Source organism: Oryctolagus cuniculus, chromosome 17 (genome assembly GCF_051225735.1).
Source record: "Oryctolagus cuniculus isolate XC-2025 breed Fujian yellow rabbit chromosome 17, ASM5122573v1, whole genome shotgun sequence".
Taxonomy (NCBI): domain Eukaryota; kingdom Metazoa; phylum Chordata; class Mammalia; order Lagomorpha; family Leporidae; genus Oryctolagus; species Oryctolagus cuniculus.
This window is the reverse complement of record NC_142883.1, coordinates 21,782,690-21,803,547: the sequence shown is the minus strand read 5'-3', so window position 1 is coordinate 21,803,547 and position 20,858 is coordinate 21,782,690. Positions and strand designations below refer to the sequence as shown.

General features: G+C 48.0%; 1 protein-coding gene across 1 annotated transcript; it reads right to left on the bottom strand.

The window, feature by feature from the left end:
- Positions 1-1,877: 1,877 nt before the first annotated feature.
- On the bottom strand, positions 1,878-6,814 carry KRT24 (keratin 24). Its single transcript, XM_051824954.3, has 8 exons — positions 6,173-6,814; positions 5,474-5,556; positions 4,237-4,393; positions 3,819-3,980; positions 3,593-3,718; positions 2,702-2,919; positions 2,409-2,488; positions 1,878-2,228 (listed from the first exon to the last, which is right to left on the bottom strand). Exons 1-8 carry the CDS (start codon positions 6,680-6,682, stop codon positions 2,125-2,127), a joined length of 1,440 nt encoding a protein of 479 aa, XP_051680914.3. The 5' UTR covers positions 6,683-6,814; the 3' UTR covers positions 1,878-2,124.
- Positions 6,815-20,858: the final 14,044 nt, after the last annotated feature.

Genomic DNA, 20,858 nt, shown 5'->3' with positions numbered 1-20,858 from the left:
GCAGGTGATAATATCTGGCTACATTGTGCTTAGCATTTTATTCAGTGCTCTGAGGGTTTCATGATCCGAAATGGTTGGCGAGTTTCAGTATTAAAAGATTGAGTGTGCTCTTAGCCACACACTGTAGTGCGTCTCATATCTTGGTACCCTGTAGTGGGCTTCACCCATCTCCACCTGCAATTTTTCAGTCTTACCGCAGGGCCCGAGCACATGCAAAGGAAACAGAGGCAGGGTGTCCACCTCCAGGAGAGAGGCTTCCCTGCTGGGGGCTGGGGACTGAGCCCGACAGGCTTTTTCTGTTAATCCAGACTGGACCAACTGTTGATGTTTTTCAGTTTTGCAGCGGAAGAGAAGCATTGTGGGTTTTATTTACTGTTTGACTTGGTGGGAGACACGTGTTTGAGCTAAGACACGCTGTGCGTTTTCTAGTGGCTTCATGCTCAGTGGTTCATCTTATTCTGTGGTTTGCTATTTCAGCAGAATCTGTGGCGTGCCTGGAGGGTCCCTTTTATGCTCTATGCAATGTGCCTGGCAGACAAACAATATTTGTTGGTTCTGTTGATGATGAAGGTTTCGTATTTTCGCATTGCTCTTGTTGGCTCTATCTTGAAGGTACAATTTATAGGAATTGTGCTCAGGTTTATATGTTGATAACTGCAAAAGTGGCTTTTTATGTCATGTGTGTCTGTTTCCTTGAGGACTGGCTTGTGGAGTCGATTGTCTCATTTGTGATCTGGTCATACTAAATTCCTTGACTGAGAAAGTCCTTCCCCAGCTTGGCCTGGGTCTATATCGGGTTCTTTCTAAGACCTGTGCCTCCTACCTCGTCGTAGAGTGTGTGGCTAAGCCTCACTGTTCCAAGTGGGATAAGCCAGAGCCACCCAGCTGCAGGGGTACAGCAGATGTGACAGAGGTGACCCCCATGGGGTGAGAGAGCAAAGCCATGGAAGGTGGCAAAAAAAGCCACCTGCTTGGCCAAATGGCAGCGTTTGGCTGGACGAGGGGTGGGATGTGACAAAGGACCAAATACCCGAGCCTCTTTTCACTTTGGGGCTTTCAAGGTTTTAAGAAATCTGGCGCCATATCACTTAACCATTCTTATTTCCTAAGATTATTTGACCTCTTAAATGGCTGAGCCTATGGCACTCTGGTGACTGTTGAGAAATCAATCATTACCTTTTTTTTTAAAAAAGATTTATTTTATTTATTTGAACTGCAGAGGTACAGATAGAGGTAGAGCTAGAGATAGAGAGAGAGAGAGGTCTTCCACCCGCTGGTTCACTACCCAGATGGCCGCAACGGCCAGAGCTGAGCTGCTCTAAAGCTAAGAGCCAGGAATCTCCCACGTGGGTTCGGGGTCCCAAGCACTTCGACCATCCTCTACTGCTTTCCCAGGCCACAGCAGAGAGCTGGATCGGAAGTGGAGCAGTCGGGATTTGAACCGGCGCCCATATGGGAATCTGGTGCTGCAGGCTGGGGCTTTAACTTGCTGCGCCACAGTGCTGGCCTCCAATCGTTACTCTTAACCCCTTGTTCTCACTTGCTATCTTTGTGTTTTAGCTTCTTCCCCCTCCGCCTACAATGTACGTTTCTTGAGGTAAGGGGCTTACCTTGTGTTTCTTTTTCATCTGCTGACTCACTTTAGTGATGGACATAAAGAAACTAGGCATTAGTTAATTATGCCCTGATTATCCAAATAATTTCATTCTTCCCTGTGGGCTAAGACGCTGGCTACAGTATTGGCAGCACTGAGCTGTCCTATCAGCTAGGGTGTCACCCAGTTCCTGTGTGATGTGGTAACATGTCCACATACAAAATGCAGCTAGATTATAACTCATAGCTTCATTCACTGGCTTTCTTAAAAACTTCCGGAATGATTTTGGTAACTTGCAAGTGTAAGTTTATTGAAGCAGAGTTAAGAATCAGAGAAAAGTTGTCATTGGGACTTTTTCAAGAGCGTTCTAATAGGAAAACGAGAGGATACAGAACAATTCCTAGCCATCTATTTTTGGACTGGAACTTTGCCCTGAGGTTATTCAGAAAGGTTAGTAGATGGGGGTGATGTCTTCACTCACGTCCTCGAGTTTTTTCTTTGAAAGACACTTTCATTGATCTGGACGTGGTTTATTTGATTTTCACCTCGGAAATGTTGCTCACTTGAGACGAGACGACTCTGCCGTCCACCACCTCCTCTATGATGGTCTTGGTCACTCTCATCTTGTTGGGATCTAGAAACCGTGGGATCACAATGTCAACGAAGGCTGTCACAGAGACATAGAGCAACAGGAAGTCAACTGCCTCTCTAAGCAAGAGAGGGTAAGCTGTGTCGTGCACTCTTCATCTGCCCAGCCAAGCATGCTTTCATTTTTAAATAAGAAATCATCATCAACATTAAAAGAAGAACCTACCTCTCTGTTGGCCAGAGTGGCTTTCAGATCTCGAGTCCCTGGATCCTAGGTCTCTGAAGTCCGATCTTCCAGAACCAGAGCTGCCAGAGGGAAAAAAAAAAAACTGTGCCTTTTGCGAAGGAGGTGGAAACCACGCGTACCCCAGGGATTTGGCACGATGTCGCTGTAATTCCTTGTGTCTGTTACTTTATGAGTTGGTAAGCACTCTGTCAAGTTCGACACCCGCCCCCCGGCCCCCGGGGCCTGCTGGGATTCACAGGATAAATTTGTGGAGGCTCGCGGCTTGCAGTTACCCTCCCTCTCCATCGAGCAGCCGGCGGTAGGTCTCGATCTCCATCTCTAGGCGTGTCTTGGTGTCCAGCAAGCACTCGTATTCCGCACGCTGGCACTGGGTCTCGCCTCGGATCTGCCGGAGCTGCTCCTCCAGGCTGCCGATCTGCCTTTGAGTTTCTGACAGCTGAGCCACGTAGCCAGCTTCTGTTTCAGCCAGTGTCCCTTCCAGGGAGCTTTTCTAAGGGGAAAAGCAGACCAAAAAAAAAAAAATCAGGATGAAAATAAGTCCCTGAATGACTTTTTTTTTTTTTCCTGACAGGCAGAGTGGACAGTGAGAGAGACAGACACAGAGAAAGGTCTTCCTTTGCCGTTGGTTCACCCTCCAATGGCCGCCGCGGCCAGCGCGCTGCGGCCGGCACACCGCACTGATCCGAAGCCAGGAGCCAGGTGCTTCTCCTGGTCTCCCATGGGGTGCAGGGCCCAAGGACTTGGGCCATCCTCCACTGCACTCCCGGGCCACAGCAGAGAGCTGGCCTGGAAGAGGGGCGACCGGGACAGAATCTGGCGCCCCGACCGGGACTAGAACCCGGTGTGCCGGCGCCGCAAGGCGGAGGATTAGTCTAGTGAGCCGCGGCGCCGGCCATGATTTTAAAAAATATAATAGGTACTGAGAGGACAGCTTTGCAAAATTACAACCTATATTGTTAAGTTCTATTGGTGTTACTTTCTACACTAGGTCTCTTATGGAAATAGAGTGCCGTGTCTTTAACTGTCTTGTGCTTTCTAGAACCACAATGTAGTTCTCCGAACACTGCTTTTATCGTATAGCTAGTGAACCTCCCGGCCAAGGGAGAAACTGCTTTGGCTTGAGTTCCTGTGGGAAATCTTGCAAAGTTCTTTGCAGCACATACCATGGCCAGCTGGGACTGAAACTCAATGTCCAGGGCTTGGAGAGTACGTTTCAGCTCGGTTATCTCGTTCTTGGCGGAACTGGCTGCCCCGGCATCCGTAGAAATCTGTGCTTGTAGCGATGCGCTCTAAATAAAGAGAAACCGCAGCTGTTGGAGTCTAGAGCAAGGAGCAGAAGCGGCTTGTGTATGGCGGCTTGTGGGGTCAGGGCTCCGCAGAGTGGGCTACCTGCTTGTTGAACTGCTCCTCTGCTTCCCGCCGGTTCTGCTCAGCCAGCTCCTCGTACTGTGCCCGCATGTCATTCAGCAGCGTAGTCAGGTCGGTCCCCGGGGCGGCCTTTATTTCTACGGTCACGTCTCCCCCAGAGCGCCCTTGGATACTCTTCATTTCCTGGCACAAAGGAAAGAACGCCACGGTGATGAGCCTGGAAGAGCAACATCTTCTTGAAAGGTGCACAGCCAACACCAATTTGCCTCTAGAACAGCAGGTTCGGATATGATATGCTGGCTGGACTTTTGTGCTGGTCACAGGATGTGGAGAATTTATTTAGGTAAAGTCAGGTTTATTTGGTTCCTGTGGAATGGTTGTGGGGGTGGGGAGGGGATAAGCAATCCGGGCTGTTCCCTTAGGTGAAGCGCGCTCCCACCTCCTCGTGGCTTGTCTTCAGGAAAGCCAGCTCCTCTGTGAGAGTCTGCACCTGCATCTCCAGGTCGGAGCGCGTCAGGGTCAGCTCGCCCAGGACTTGGCGGAGGCCACTGATGTCGGCCTCCACGCTCTGCCGGAGAGACAGCTCTTTCTCGTGCCTGGAGGGGGTGGCAGTGAGGAAGTATGACGAGCTGGCCTGGCTGCCTGCCGTCGTCCCGTATTGGACACATTTCCACCTCTGAGTATTTTTATAGATGAAAGCTACTAAGTTTTCTCTTAGGGTTTTTCCTCCATGGAGAAAAATGTGAGTCTAATGCTAATTTTAATGATGTCTAATAATTGTTTAAAGACAACATTAAAAATTGCTTTTGAGAGAGAGAGAGAGAGAGAGAGAGCGAGCTCTCAAGCTGTGGTTCAGTCTCCCAATGCCCACAGCAGTTGGAAGGTGGAAGCAAAGGTTAGGGGGGCTGAAGCTGGGAACCAGGAGCTCCATCCAGGTCTCCCGTGTGAGCGGCAGGAACCCAACTACCTGAGCCATCATGGCTGCCACCCAGGGTCTGCAATAGCAGGAAGCTGGAATCAGAAGTAGAGCCAGGACTTGAACCCATGTCCTCTGCTGTGGGGCATGAGTGTGTTCCCAGCTGGGCCAAATTCCTGCCCCAAAGTCTAACGATTGTTAGAACGAAATTCTCATCCTTCTCTTGCTTCTTTTCTTCCCTTCCCTCCTCCTCCCTTTCTCTCTCTCTTCCTCCTCCATTTCTGGTGGAATGATGGTTTCTAAATTTTACCTTTGGGCTATTTGAGAATTTAGATCATTATTTCCTAAGAAATCTTTTTTTAAGATTCATTTTATTTAATTGAAATACAGAGTTACAGGGAGAGGTAGAGCCAGGGAGAGAGAGAGAGGTCTTCCCTCCACTAGCCCACTCCCCAGATGACTGCAATGAACAGAGCTGCACTGATCAGAAGCTGGGAGCCAGGAGCTTCCTCCAGATCTCCCATGCGGGTGCAGGGCCCAAGGATGTGGGCCATCTACTACTGCTTTCCCAGGCCATAGCAGAGAGCTGGATTGGAAGTGGAGCAGCCGGGACTCAAACCGGTGCACATATGGGATGCTGGTGCAGCAGGCTGGAGCTTTAATCTGCTGTGCCACAGTGCCAGTCCCCCCTCCCCTTTATATTAAAACATTTAATTTAATTTTTCGGTAACACTTGTTTCCCAGCCTTCATGTTACTTACTTCAGCCTGAAGTCATTGGCCGCCAGTCTGGCATTGTCAGTTCGCAGAATCACCCCAGCATTGTCAGCAGTGGCATTGACGATCTGGAAAAGATGGGGCCGTGACTGACTCACGGATGATTTTTGCCTGCTTATGAAGGTATAGGTCCCCTGTGCATAGCTCTTAAAGGCGAATTGCTTTGCAAACTTTCCCAGCGATGCCATTTGTATACCTAGGGTTATATCTTCCTGCAAAAAGGTAACAGTTTCACGTGTGTTACAGAACACAGCCCTCTGTGGGTTTCTGTTCAGTTATTCCTGGAGTGTTTTCAGAAAATAGTGCAAAGATTCAATTTACTTTCTAGAAAAATCTTTAAAATATATTTCCTCTACAACAGTGGCTATTTTAATCATAGGATAATTTGATTTAACTAAGGCTGATTCATTGCCCTCACTCTCATATGTGTATATTATTTAGCTGCCATGCCTTGTGGACATTTTGCCCTCATTGTAGGAATATTCAAATCTGAGATGAAAACAGAAAATTCATACAGCTGGCCATCACACAGAAATGTCATAGTTAAGATGTTCCAGGTCTCATTTTGCCATCACAACAAACAAGCATTTCTTCCATTCCTCCACTCACATGTCCATTACAGTAGATGATCCGAATAAAAATGAAAAGTCCTCACTAGAAACGCAGCCGTGGCTGGAGGCTCACCTGGTTCCTGAGATCCTCAATCATTGCGTAGTATTTGCTGTAGTCCCGTCCAGATCCGCCATCTCTAGACCCCGACCCGAGTCTGACATACCACTGTTGGATCCTGTTCTCCAGGTCAGCGTTGGCCTCCTCCAGGGCTCTGACCTTGCCCAGGTAACTGGCGAGGCGGTCGTTGAGATTCTGCATGGTTTGCTTTTCACCTCCAGAGAGAAGCCCCCCGTGGCTAACACCACCTCCCATGCTAGCACCATAGCTGCAAAAGCTCCCCCCAGCACCACTGCCGAATCCAGAGCCCCCACCAAAGCCAGCTCCGCAGCCCGCGACTCCTCCCAAACCGCCCCCTCCAACGCCACCTCCAAAGCCGACTCTAACCCCCCGGCTCAGGCCACAGCCGCCGGCACCCCCATGGGTCCCCAGACCGCTTCTGCTTCCACTGCCAGAGCTGCTTCCACCTGCAGCCGCCCTGCTGCCTCCAGCCCTGGAGGAAGAGACTCGAGATGAGAGAGACATGGGGCTCTGGCCGGTGCTGAGCTTGTTGGAGGAACTACGAGGGGTGACGGTGAAGAGTCTATCCTAGGCTGCCGTTTGACCCTTATATACACAGTTTTAGGGTGTTCCTTTTCTCCATCGCCTCTTAATCCCGGTCACAGTTTTGCAAATCCGTAATTGGATAATTTCTTTCCTGTGGACTTACACTCCTTTTCTGAAGCTGGGTCAGGGCGAGCCCTGGGGCATTCACTGTATCAGGGGGAAAAAATAAGGCGGAGCAGTGGAAAAAAATATTCAGAATTCCAGTTTTAATCTTTCAGGGGTTTTGTCGGCTGGCAATTGTTTCCTGAAAGAATGCTTCTGTTAAATTTGCTTCATGATTTCCCTACTGCTGGGAACAGCCTCAGATGATCAACTGTAATTAAAATGCTTAGGGCGATGCTGATGAAAAATTCCCGTCGAACACGGAACTTTTTGTTTGTGTGAAGTTGCAATTAGCTTCACATCAGCATTGATTTCAGATTTAAGAAAATGGCCGTCTCTTCGATGGCCTCCATCAGCATATTTCTCTGATTTGTCGTGTCAGGTCATTGCTTTCTTTGTATTTGGAGATGATCGGATGACAGGTTTTCACTGTTAAGACTCATGCAAAGACTCCCTCGTCTTGTGTGTGAATCCTGTTAGATCTCAGTAACATGTTTATTCAAGCCGATTGTGTCCGAGAAAGACTGGAAAGGGCTTCTGACAGATCGGAGTTCAGGTGTAACCGCAGTGTGACCTCGAATCTGTTCTCTTTCTGTTAGAATTGTTCTCTGATATAAACATGGAGACAGCCTTCTTTAGAATCAAAGCTCAAGAAAGAAAGACATTGTGTTGTTTTCTTCTGCTTTTGTTTCAGATTAATTTTTTAAATTGAAATAGAGACAGAGAGAGAGAGAGAGAGAGAGAGAGAGAGAGGCAATCTTCATTTGCTGATTCAGTCCCCAAATGCCCGAACCAAGGACCCAGAACACCCAGAACCCAATTTGGGTCTCCTGTTTGGGCGGTAGGGACCCAAGTACGTGAGCTATCTCTGGCTGCCTCCCTGGATACATGTTAGCAGGCAGCTGGGTTGCAAGTGGAGGTAGGACTCGAATCCAGGCACTCTGATGTGGGATGCTGGTGCCACAACACTGCCCCTGGTCTTTGTATTACAGCTCTCTCTGAAAAACAGGATTGGAACACACTTCTGACCGGGTATGCTGTCCCTGGAGTCATTTTACAGATGTTGAAATCTGGTCTATTCTTTGTTCTGTTTTTCTGTTTTGGTTTAAATGGTGTTTCGAAGAGATGACCTGTGCCTACTTCTGATAACTCATGTTGAGATTGGAGTCATTTGTAGATTCTGAATTCTGGAACACACCCCAGTTCACTTTCAGCTTTGTGTTTTTCTCTTTGTGCTATGGATTGTTCCCATTCATCTCTGCTAGTAGTTTCATTGTAAGACAAATACCGTATGATTTCACTTACCCGAGCTGTGTGGAGGAGCTGAATGCAAGGAGACAGGGTGGAGTGGTGGTTACCGGGGCTGCAGGGCTGGGCAGGGGGCATGGAGCTGTTTAATGGGTGCAGTTTCAGTTTTGCAAGATGAAAAGCGTTTTGGCGCTTGGGTGCACAACAATGTGAGTGTACTTAACACTACCAAACTGTACACGTAAAACATTAAGATGATACATTCTGTGTTGTGTGTATTTTATGACAATTTTTAAAAAGGTGCCTTTAAAAAAAGCATAGCTACTTCCCAACATATTTCTCGGTCTCAGCTTTATGCTGACTTTTGTTTGTTTAGGACTTTCTTCCTCTTCTTGGCAGGCTCTGCTGAACTGTGTGCCAGGCGTTGATCTTTACGTTCAAGCCTTTCTTAGCTTTACATTCAAGTCTGTCTTAGCTTCCTAAACTGCCTTTGATTGTCAGTCTGAAGCCAGGAGCTTCTTCTGGGTCTCCCACGTGGGTGCAGGGGCCCAAGGACTTGGACCATCCTTTGCTGCTTTCGCAGGCACATTAGCAGGGAAGTGAAGCTGCCTGGACTCAAACTAACGCCCTTATGGGATGCCGGTGCTAAAGGCCGGGGCTTTGACCTGCTGCGCCACAGTGCCGGCCCCTCTGCCTGTGTAATTTCACAGTGATGCATTGTTGCTGTTCTTCATATTTAGAGTGACAACTTCCAAAGGCACCAGATGTTTAAAAAACGTTTAAATTATTGAGTTGGGTGTTATTCGTATTGTCCCTTTCTAAGGTAGGTTTAAAAAAATGCACCAAATATAATGTTTGTCATCTTGCCTTCCTAATGACTAAAGGGCATGCAAATGAGGGAGACAGGAGGAACAACCATCAGGGTTTTTTCCTTTTGACCTTTGAAATGTAACTTTTTTTTTTTGACATGCAGAATTTGACAATGAGAGAGAGAGAGAGAGACAGACAGAGAGACAGGTCTTCCTTTACTGTTGGTTCACCCTCCAATGGTCACTGTGGCCAGTGCGCTGCGGCCAGCACACTGCGCTGATCCGAAGCCAGGAGCCAGGTGCTTCTCCTGGTCTCCCATGGGGTGCAGGGCCCAAGGACCTGAGCCATCCTCCACTGCACTCCCTGGCCACAGCAGAAAGCTGGCCTGGAAGAGGGGCAACCGGAACAGAATCCGGCGCCCTGACCGGGACTAGAACTCGGTGTGCCGGCGCCGTAAGGCGGAGGATTAGCCTAGTGAGCTGCGGCTGGCCTCTCTTTGCTTTTTAAATTTGGCTTCAAAATAAAGTTCTTGGGGTGGGTGTTGGGCACAGTGGTTGAGATATTGCTTGAGGTGCCGGCATCTTTATGTCAGATGCCAGGGTTTGAGGTCCAGCTCCACTCCGAATTTTATTTATTTATTTATTATTTATTTTTAAAAGATTTATTTATTTATTTGAAAGAATTAAGCAGAGAGAGAGAGAGAGAGAGAGAGAGAGAAAGTCTTCCATCCACTGGTTCACTCCCCAGATGACTGCAGCAGCTGGAGCTGTGCTGATCCGAAGCCAGGAGCCAGGAGCTTCTTCCTGGTCTCCCACATGGGTGTAGGGACCCAAGGACTTGGTCCATCTTCTACTGCTTTCCCAGTCCATAGCAGAGAGCTGGATCGGAAGAGGAGCATCCAGGACTAGAACCGGTGCTTCAGGCCAGGGCTTTAACCCACTGCGCCACAGTGCCGGCCAACACACCAGGTTTTAGCTTCCTGCTAATACACACCCTGAGAGGAAACAGGTGATGTCTCAAGTAGTTTGGTCCCTGCCACCTTTGTGGGAGACCTGGATTACGTTCCAGGCTCCTGGTTCCATCTTGCCCAGCCCTGCCCAGCTGTTGTGGACATTTGGAGAGTGAACCAATGAATGGAAGATCATTTTCTGCCTTTCAAATAAATAAATATAAAAGCAAACAAACTAAAATTCTTACGACATGCTTCTCTGACACTCTAGAGATGGGAAGGGCATTTTATGAATGAAACAGCGGTGACTGCCTCCGATTCTTTGTGTAAATACATAGATAAACCATAGAATTGACTTCCCTTGTTAGCATTGTCTCAGATGCATTTTCATGCTTGCTTTCTCTTGTGCCTGTGTGGCTTTCCTTTTAAATGATGACTATCAGCATAATCTTTTTCTTTTTAAAGATTTATTTATTTATTTGAAAGTCAGAGTTACACATAGAGAGGAGAGGCAGAGAGAGAAAGAGAGGGAGAGAGAGAGAGAGAGAGAGAGAGAGAGTCTTCCATCTGTTGGTTCACTCCCCAATTGGCTGCAATGGCCGGAGCTGTGCTGATCCGGAGCCAGGAGCCAGGAGCTTTTTCCGGGTCTCCCACATGGGTGCAGGGGCCCAAGGACTTGGGTCATCTTCCACTGCTTTCCCAGGCCATAGCACAGAGCTATCAGCATAATCTTGGCTCCATGATTTGCAAACATTGGTGTGTAGTGGATTAAGGCATTTTAATTACACATTTAAATATAGTTCTGTTCTTGCCTGAAATGTTAAACTTCCTTAGCAAACCTTAGTCCCTTTGTTTGGAGAAGGTGAGTACTCACTCTCCATATCTGACATAATGACTTGCCAAAGATAGCAGAGCAGTTTTTGGCATTTCTTTCATCTGTAAAATGAAAGGCTTCTAGAGTTTGGTGAGGCATCCATGAGATGGGCTGTTCAGAGGGGTCGGCTTCGCTGCCTGGCACCCAGGAGTTGTTTGACAGCAGAATGTTTAAAGGAAACGTACGGAACCCCAGCTGCCTTTTGGGTCAATATTCCCTCCTTAGTTTTGTGCTAATTTGCATAGTTTGTGATTAGCAGGTATTTTCACCTGTAGAGGATCACAAAAACTATACTTCACTGCAGAATAAGCTTTTTGTATTAAGTGCAGAATGATTTGCAAAGAGTTACCATCACTTTTTCCTGGGAGATAGGTTGTATCTATTTTGAAGCTTTCATATTAATATGTTATTATTTGCTTTTATATTAGCAGGAAAATCAAATACTGAAAAGTATGGCCTATGGTCACCAGGGAATCTTTTCAGAGATAAAATTCAGAGCTTCTGTCTTCCATTCATCCTAGGGAATATTCTGTTATGTGCTTTTCAAATACAGCATGGGATCAGCATAGGTAAGGGCGGTAGGTGTTTGTGACGGATGGTAGAGAAAGCGGAGGTGCAGACCCGAGGTGCGAGCAGTGTCTGCAAGCTTGGCTCAGACAGGCAGACGGATAGACATGGCTCTGGAATGACCGACGGCAGCGCGGCTTGGCGCGAGTCCTTGGCTGCTTCTGTCCTTTACTGTGTGTTCTGCTTTCCAAATCTTTGTGCTGCAGCGTCTGGGTTTAGGCTTCTCAGTGTGGGCCTGGGTGTGGTGGTGGGGCAGGGAGGGTCGTGCAAGTGCCACCTGGGGACTGTCCACTTAGACAATTGATATCAAGGTGGGCTTTCTGGTGGTGGCTTCCAGGCACAGCTACCAGAAAGAAAAAAAAAAAGGTTTTGCAACAATGTTCGTTGGACCTGACACCATCAGTCAATGGATTTCAGTCCCAAGCAAATGTCAGACCCAGAGACGTCACAATTGACCTGTAAAAATGCAGGAGAAACCCACGATTCTGTGACTGCTTCTCTTCTGCACTCTTTCCTCTCCTTTGCCATCTTCTCTCCCCATCACCCCTGCCCATTCTTTCTTTTCATTTAGTTCTTCTCTTATTTATTTATTTATTTTTTATTTTATTTTTTTGACAGGCAGAGTGGACAGTGAGAGAGAGAGACAGAGAGAAAGGTCTTCCTTTTTGCCCTTGGTTCACCCTCCAATGGCCGCCGTGGCTGGCGCACTGCAGCTGGCACACTGCGCTGATCCGAAGGCAGGAGCCAGGTGCTTCTCCTGGTCTCCCATGTGGGTGCAGGGCCCAAGCACTTGGGCCATCCTCCACTGCCTTCCTGGGCCACAGCAGAGAGCTGGACTGGAAGAGGAGCAACGTGGACAGAATCCAGTGCCCCGACTGGGACTAGAACCTGGTGTGCCAGCGCTGCAAGGCGGAGGATTAGCCTAGTGAGCCGCGGTGCTGGCCTAGTTCTTCTCTTTTTTACTTAGTCTAGTTAATGGTCTGTCAATGCTTTCTTTTGAAAAAAAAAAAAAAGAAAAAACCCTCTTGGTTTCATTGAACTTTTCTATTGATTTATGGTCTCTACTTCTTTTTTAAAAATTTATTTATTTTCTTTTTATTTGAAAGGGAGGGAGGGAGAGAGAGAGAGAGAGAGATCTTTCAGCTACTGGCTCACCCCTTGCATGCCCACAACAGCTGGGACTGGGCCAGACTGAACCCTGGAGCCAGAACTCCATATGCGTCTCCTTCCTCATGGGTGTCAGGGACTCAAGTACTTGAGCTGTCACCATCTGCTGCCTCCCAGGCTCAGTGGCATGAAGCTGCATCCTAAGTGGAGGCAAAACTCAAACACAGGCACTCCAACATGAAATGCACATGTCCCAAGTGGTAGCTCAACCACCACACCGAATGTTCATCACTGTGTTTATTTTTTTATTTTATTTTATTTTTTGACAGGTAGAGTGGACAGTGAGAGAGAGAGACAGAGAGAAAGGTCTTCCTTTTGCTGTTGGTTCACCCTCCAATGGCCGCTGCGGTTGGTTCACCTCGCTGATCCGAAGGCAGGAGCCAGGTGCTTCTCCTGGTCTCCCATGGGGTGCAGGACCCAAGTACTTGGGCCATCCTCCACTGCACTCCCTGGCCATTGCAGAGTGCTGGCCTGGAAGAGGGGCAACCGGGACAGAATCCGGTGCCCCGACTGGGACTAGAACCCGGTGTGCTGGCGCCTCAAGGCGGAGGATTAGCCTAGTAAGCTGCGGTGCTGGCATGTTTATTGTTTTTAATAGCTTGTTTTTTAAACTCCACACTGAAGATATATGTGATTTACATACTCTCGGTAGTAGAGTATTCTGAATGTGATTGTGAATGTCCCTTTGCCAGTGAGTTTTATATATTCAGATATTTTAGTGTTACTCATTTGTGTTCTGTTCTTTCATTGTGAAGAACTCCCTTTGGCATTTCTTGTAAGCAGGTCTGGTGGTGCTGAACTAATTCAGCTTTTGCTTATCTAGCAAAGCCTTTATCTCTCCTTCAACCCTGAAGGACAACTTTGCTGGATACCAAATTCTTGGTTGGCAGTTTTTTTCCCCCTTTAGCACTTAGACTATATCTTTTATTTACTTATTTTTTATTTGACAGGTAGAGTTATAGACAGTGAGAGAGATAGAGAGAAAGGTCTTCCTTCGTTGGTTCATTCCCCAAATGGCCACTACGGCTGGCACTGAGCCAATCTGAAGCCAGGATCCAGGTGCTTCTTCCTGGTCTCCCATGTGGGTGCATGGGCCCAAGCACTTGGGCCATCCTCCACTGCCCTCCTGGGCTACAGCAGAGAGCTAGATTGGAAGAGGAGCAACCGGGACTAGAACCTGGTGCCCATATGGGATGCCGGCGCTGCAGGCAGAGGATTAACCAAGTGAGCCATGACACTGGGCCAGCACTTAGAATATAACATCCTGTTCTCTCTTGGCCTGTAAAGTTTCTGCTGGGAAATCTGTTGTAGGCATTTTGTGATTCCCTGATGTATTGTTAGTATCTCTTGCTGCTTTCAGTATCCTCTCTTTGTGATGCTTTAAAAGATTTATTCATTTATTTGAAAGGGAGAGAGAGAGAGAGAGAGGGAGAATGAGAATGAGAATAAGGGGAGACAGAGATTTTTCTGTCTATTGGTTCACTCCTCAGATGGCTGTAATGGCCAGGGCTGGGCCAGGTTGAAAGTAGGAGCCAGAAACTCCATCCAGGTCTCCCATGTGGGTGGCAGGGGCCCAAGTACTTGGGACATTTTCTGATACTTTCTCAGACACATTAGCAGGAAGCTGGATCAGAAGTGCAGCAGCCAGGACTCAAATTGGCACTTATATGGGATGCCGGCTTTGCAGGCAGTGGCTTAATGCACTATGCTACGATGCCTGCCCTGTCCATGATTTTTGACCATTTGATTATAGTGTCTTGGAGATAATCTTATTTGGACTGAACCTGAAGATCTTTGGTCTTCCCATACTTGGATATTTATATCTTTCTCCAGATTTGTAAAGTTTTCTGCTTTTTATTTTTTTTAAGCTTTCTACTCCTTTATCTTTCTTTTCTCCCTCCTGAACCTCGATGATTCAAACTTAAGTACTTTTTATGGGGTCGCATAAATGCTATAAGCCTCTTCATTCCTTTTCATTCTTTTTTCCTCCCCTGACTGCATATTTTCAAATAAGCTGCTTTTGAGTTCAGATTCTTTTTCTGCTTAATCAGTTCTGCTTTTGATACGCTTTATTGCATTTTTCATTTCATTCACTGGATTTTTCAGCTCTGGAATTTCTGCTTGAAATTTCTAACTAGGACATGTCAGCCTGTCCAGAGATTCTGGGAAGACTGTTTGGTTTGGTCCCTACTCTTGGGACTCCTGTGTCTGTTGCAGTGCTAGAGGAACACCCTAAGCCCAGAACCACTGTGGTCAGTATGGTGCTGGGCTGGAACCCATGACCTCTGAGGCAGGAGAATGCTGGTGTGTGTCTGAAGTCCATGGTTACCGAGGCCCACCTAGCACTGAGATCTGCTGAGACCCAAGTCTCTGAGGTTGGCTGGTAGTGATGTGGACTGCAGACCCTGACTGTCCTGCAGTGGATATGACTTCCTGTCTGGTGTTGGGGCAGGTCTGGAGGCTATGTCTGCAGGACCCAGCCCCATGTTAAGGCCATGGGAATCTGCTAGGTGCTGTGTTTATGGCAGCAGCCCTAGTGTTAGTGTCCAAGGTAAAGCCCTACATTTATTTCTCTCTTTCCCCAGCATGATTGGTTTCTTTCTCTGTGTGATGGTGCCTGGAGCAAGCAGAAGAGTGAGGCACATAGTACAAAACTGGCCTTTCACCCATTTCAATGTATTTCCTTTTTATTATGCTATAGCCAGGTATTGTGATTGTCACCTGATTTCCTTAGCACCTGAGGAGGTATTTTCATGCGTGAATAATTGTTCACAATGTTGGCTCTGTAGGGGGATGATTGCTCATGGTGGGGGGCTCCTGTTCCAACATCTTGCACTGCCCTCCATTCTTTCTCTTGCTAGCTTCAGTTAACCGTATCTGTTTGAATGCTTCTTCTTCTCCATCAGCAAGGACCGGGAAGGCTCAGGTGCCCAGACCCTGGGGCATGCTGGGAGAGAAGGGGCCACAGAGCTTACCCTGTAGGGACAGGGCTCTTGAGAAACCATGGAGGGGTTGTGGCCTTGGATGGGAAAGGCTGATAGGACAAGAGGAGTCTGAGCAGAGGCCACAGATTTGGGGCAGGTTTGGAGGATGGGCTCTGGGCTTAGGATGCAGGAGGACAACTAACAGGATGACCAGAACATGGAGGGAACAAGCAGGAAGGCAGCCAGGTCCTTCCAGGAAGTGAGAAACAAAGAAGGACTCAGCTTCGGTGGCGGTAGTGGTGGTGGTGGTGGTGGTGAGGCTGAGTCCACCGAGTGAGGAGCAAGTAGTCGCTCTTCTTTGATGCTTGTCCCTGGAGGGAGACAGAAGCCAGGTGCCAGGCGAGCCTCGGGTGTTCCCCACAGGGCCATTCCCAGCAATTCTAGGACCGACCACTATCCTTTTGGGTGTAAATGGGCATAAGTATTTCAATAAAAGGGCTAGGAGAGGATGTTGATGTGCCAGGCTCTGATCCACTCCTGACAGGTGTCTGGGTGTCTCCAGATGTACTTTTGATGTGATTGGTCCTGGAGCAAGGCCTAAAATCATGTTCTATTCTGTACTTCCCATGCATGTAGATTTTATCACCTTTCCAGGGCTGCCTCTTCTGCAACAATTGTATTGCCCTCACGACAATCCTAAATCTATTATTGTCTTCTCTTCTCCACGCAACTTTGTTTCCTTATAGTTCTAGTGGTTTGCACCGCTAATTACTTGCTTATTCTTTTTTTAAAGAGAGTTTTCATTATAAAAACATTTAAATATACAGAAGGATTTTCTGTAAATATTTTTACATTTTACAAGTAGCACATGTTTATTTTAGAAAAATTACGAATGAATGTAAACAGGCAGTGCCAAATAAAGATCATCCATATTTTCACTACTTCTGAAATAGCCAGTGTTAACAGTTTGATGTGAATCATCGTGGATTTTCCATGAGCACACGTGGGATACGTGCACAGTCATCTTATTTGCAAGAGTAGCTCATCCTGTAGGCACTGTCTTGGAAACACTGCTCTCCATTCCTCAGTAGATGGATTGACATCTTTCCAGTCAATGCATGAACTTGGACATTCTTAGGGGCTGCGTGATTGTCCGTGGATGGACTTCAGTGGGTGTTTCTTAACTCAGCTATTGATTCTTCATAGTTGCACTTGTATTGTGGCTAATGTTTCAGGATGCTAAACACGGCCAAGGGAAATAGGCATTTATTTGTTGGATTGTGTAAGGACAAATTCCTGGAAATGGAACTGCTGGTTTCCAGGATGTGCTCTTTCCTTGAAGGCCTTTGAAATCTGCTGCTGATTTTTTCCCTTGATGTCTTACCAATGTGTGCGCCATTCACCAAGACATTAGTGCCTTTTGCTTACAAACTTGCTGCCATGCTAACGTGGGTACCTAATTGAATTATATGAATTACTCTTGATACCACGTACCCATTCATCACTGATCTCTTGCTTTTAGAACTGTCCATGGGTTTACATATGGGTGACACCAGCCCTCGGCTGGCCATATATGTGACAAGTGTAGTGAAAACCCCTGGTATCTGGCCGGCGCCGCGGCTCACTAGGCTAATCCTACACTAGCGGCGCCGGCACACCAGGTTCTAGTCCCGGTTGGGGCGCCGGATTCTGTCCCGGTTGCCCCTCTTCCAGGCCAGCTCTCTGCTGTGGCCAGGGAGTGCAGTGGAGGATGGCCCAGGTGCTTGGGCCCTGCACCCCATGGGAGACCAGGAAAAGCACCTGGCACCTGGCTCCTGCCATCGGATCAGCGCGGTGTGCCGGCCGCAGCGCGCCGGCCGCGGCGGCCATTGGAGGGTGAACCAACGGCAAAGGAAGACCTTTCTCTCTGTCTCTCTCTCTCACTGTCCACTCTGCCTGTCAAAAAAAAACAAAAAAAAAACAAAAAAAAAAAAACAAAAAACCCTGGTATCGATCACGTAGCATTGCTGACAATCTAGTCACAAAGCAACGGGCTATTGGCTTCCGCTCTGCTTCCGGCAAAAATCGTTAAGGGTTAAGGTCCTTATCTGCTGAGATGGGTTGTGGCAGGTGGCAGGTGGGAGTGGTTAGGGTGGGAGAGGATGGGGTGGAAGAATGAGATGGGTCAGGCTGCCAATTCTGGCGCTGCCGCTTAAGCCTGAAAGCCGCAGGATCCTCTCTCCACATTACACAGATGACAGCTGACAGCAGGTGGCGCCAGATGCAGCTCAGACAACTTAAATTGGACTGACGGCTGGCTGGCCAAGCTGCCTACTGCCCAGCGTGGTGGGACGGTTGTTACCAGACTCACTAAAGTTTGCATTTTTTCCTCTGAATTTTGTTTTTGCCTCGTGTTGTACAATATTTTCTTTTTTAAAAAATATTTATTTATTATTTGAAAGTCAGAGTTATACACAGAGAGAAGGAGAGGCAGAAAGAGAGAGAGAGAGAGAGAGAGAGATCTTCCATCCGCTGGTTCACTCCCCAATTGGCCACACAGGAGCCAGGAGCTTCTTCTGGGTCACCCATGCAGGGTGCCCAAGGACTTGGGCCATCTTCTACTGCTTTCCCAGGCCATAGCAGAGAGCTGGATCAGAAGTGGAGCAGCCAGGACTAAAATCAGCGGCCATATGGGATGCTGGCACTGCAGGTGCCAGCCCCCAATATTTTCTTGATACAAATCTTCCTTTATGCTTATTTTGCTTTTTTGACCAAAAAAAGAAAAAATCTTTACCACTCACCAGATACATAAATGCTCTTGAAAATTCTTTTGAAGTCTTCAAAAGTTTTCTTTTGTTTCTGTGATCTCTGTGGAATTTATTTTTGTGTGTCATATGGAGGTAATCGTTTAACACTGCCCTCACCCCAGCTCCTGGCCATGGAGTAACTCATTATTCAGTGACCTCTACTGAATAATCTATTTTCCCACAACTGATTGTAAAATGCCATGGTTACAGAGAGCAGGGTCTTTTTCTGGATTCCTGTGTCCAGGGCGCCTTATTCTAATTGTTGTAACTTTATACCATTTTCTTACCTCTTGTTCCCTGGATTCAGACTCTGAGACAGGGAGGTGGGTGCAGAGGTTTATCAGGGAGTTCTCCTGGGAGAGGGACCCAGAAGACAGAGGAGGCAGCAGAATGGGGTTCGGGAGAGGCCAACCACAATGCTATTTTTTTATTTTAATTTATTATTATTATTTTTTTGACAGGCAGAGTGGACAGTGAGAGAGAGAGACAGAGAGAAAGGTCTTCCTTTACCATTGGTTCACCCTCCAATGGCCGCTGCGGCTGGCGTGCTGTGGCCGGCACACCGCGCTGATCCGATGGCAGGAGCCAGGTGCTTTTCCTGGTCTCCCATGGGGTGCAGGGCCCAAGCACCTGGGCCATCCTCCACTGCACTCCCTGGCCACAGCAGAGAGCTGGCCTGGAAGAGGGGCAACCGGGACAGAATCCAGCGCCCTGACTGGGACTAGAACCTGGTGTGCCGGCGCCGCAAGGTGGAGGATTAGCCTAGTGAGCCGCAGTGCTGGCCCACAATGCTATTTTAATGGGGGCTTCAGCTGATCCTTGGGGCAGCTCTGTGTCATCTTTCAGAGTTGTTCCAGGTTGAGGCACGATGGCTGGGCCTTTGTGTCCCCCCACCAGCCAGTTACCGGCCCTTAGCATTCTCCTAAGAGGGGCATGATCTCAGGGAAGGCAGCCCCCGCCTCCTACGGAGGGCACAGCTCAGATCTGTCCATGGCGGGGCTGGGAGCCTCATCAGCCCTGGGGAGCAGACGCTACATAGATGTGCTGGTGCTGGGAAGCATAATCCCTCTTTTTAAAATCACGTGGCACCCTTATATTCATCTGTGCTAGTGTTATCTTCACAGGCACTTTGTAGGGCTCTGCAGGACGGTGCCGTCTTCACTAACTTGCCCTTATTTTTGATGCTATGAGAAAGCTGGAAAACTGCTGTTCTGTTGGCTGTATTTTTGTGGAATTGTTTCGTTTATTTTTAAGTTTTATTTGAAAGGCAGAGAGACAGAGGGAGGAGAGGCAGAGAGGGGAGAGAGAGTGAGAGCGAGAGAGATCTTTTGTCTGCTGGTTGTTTCCCCAAACTCCCGCAGCAACTAGGGCAGGGCCAGACTGAAGTCAGGAAACAGGGACTCCATCCGGGTCTCCCAGGTGGGCGGCAGGGAGTCAAGCGCTTGGGGCATCCTCTGCTGCCTCCCAGGCGCACTAGCAGGGGGCTGGATTGGATGTGGAGTAGCTGGAACACAAGACAACATTCCAATATGGAATGTGGGGTCCTCAGCTGTGGCTTAACCTGCTGTGCCACAAAATCTATATAAAACATTAAATCTCGGGGCTGGCATTGTAGCCCAGCAGTTTAAAATGCGGCCTGCAGTGCTCGCATCCCATAGGGGCGGGGGTTCCAGTCCTGGCTGCTCCACTTCCAATCCAGCTCCCTGCTAATACACCTGGGGAAGCAGTGGAAGATGGCCCAAGGGCTTCAGCACCTGCTGCCCATATGTGGGAGACCCTGAAGAAGCTCCTGGCTCCTGACTTTGGCCTGACCTACCCTGGCCATTGCGGCCATCTGGGAGTGAACTAGTGGATGGAAGACCTCTCTCTCTGTCTCTTCTCTCTTTATACCTTTCAAATAAATAAATCTTAAAAAAACAGATCTCAAAAGGCTGTATGGAACTACGAGATACCAATGAATGTTAGGTAGAATTGTTACAGTAAAGAATCAGGTGGAAGCATTGGTGAGGGTCTGAAGACAGAGGAGCGCTGCTGGTTGGTGGCGGTGTGGGCACCATGGAAAGCAATCTCGTGTCTCCTTGAAAGGCTAAACCTACAGTCAACATGGGACCCCAAAACTCTACTTCTAGGGACATACCCCAGAGAAGTGGAAACCTATGTCTACACAAAGACTTGTACATGGATGTTTATAGTAGCATTACTCATAATAGCAGGAAGTGTCAAATAACCCTACTGCTCATCATCCGATGAACGGATAACGCGTGGTCTATCTATCCGATGGAATGTTATTCAGCAGTAACAGGGTGTGGAGTGCTGACCCCGGCCACAGCACAGGGAATTACTGACGGCCCAGGAGCCAGCTTACTGGTTGCCCAGGGTGGTGGTGGGGACCAGGGAATGACTGCTAATGGACAGGGGGTCTCCATTTGAGGTGGGGACACTCCTCGAAAATTGGCCATGCTGATGGGTTGCTGCACAACTTGGTCAATATTCTGGAAACCACTGAAGTGTGCATGTTAAGTGGATGAATTGAATAGAACCTGAGTTGTATCTCAACAAAACTGAAAAAAAAAAAAAAGTCAGTGTGGAGCAAAACAACCAAGACTAATTGAGTTGATTTGTAACAGGCAGGAAGTTTATTGGCATGGAATGACTGAGAAGGAAAACA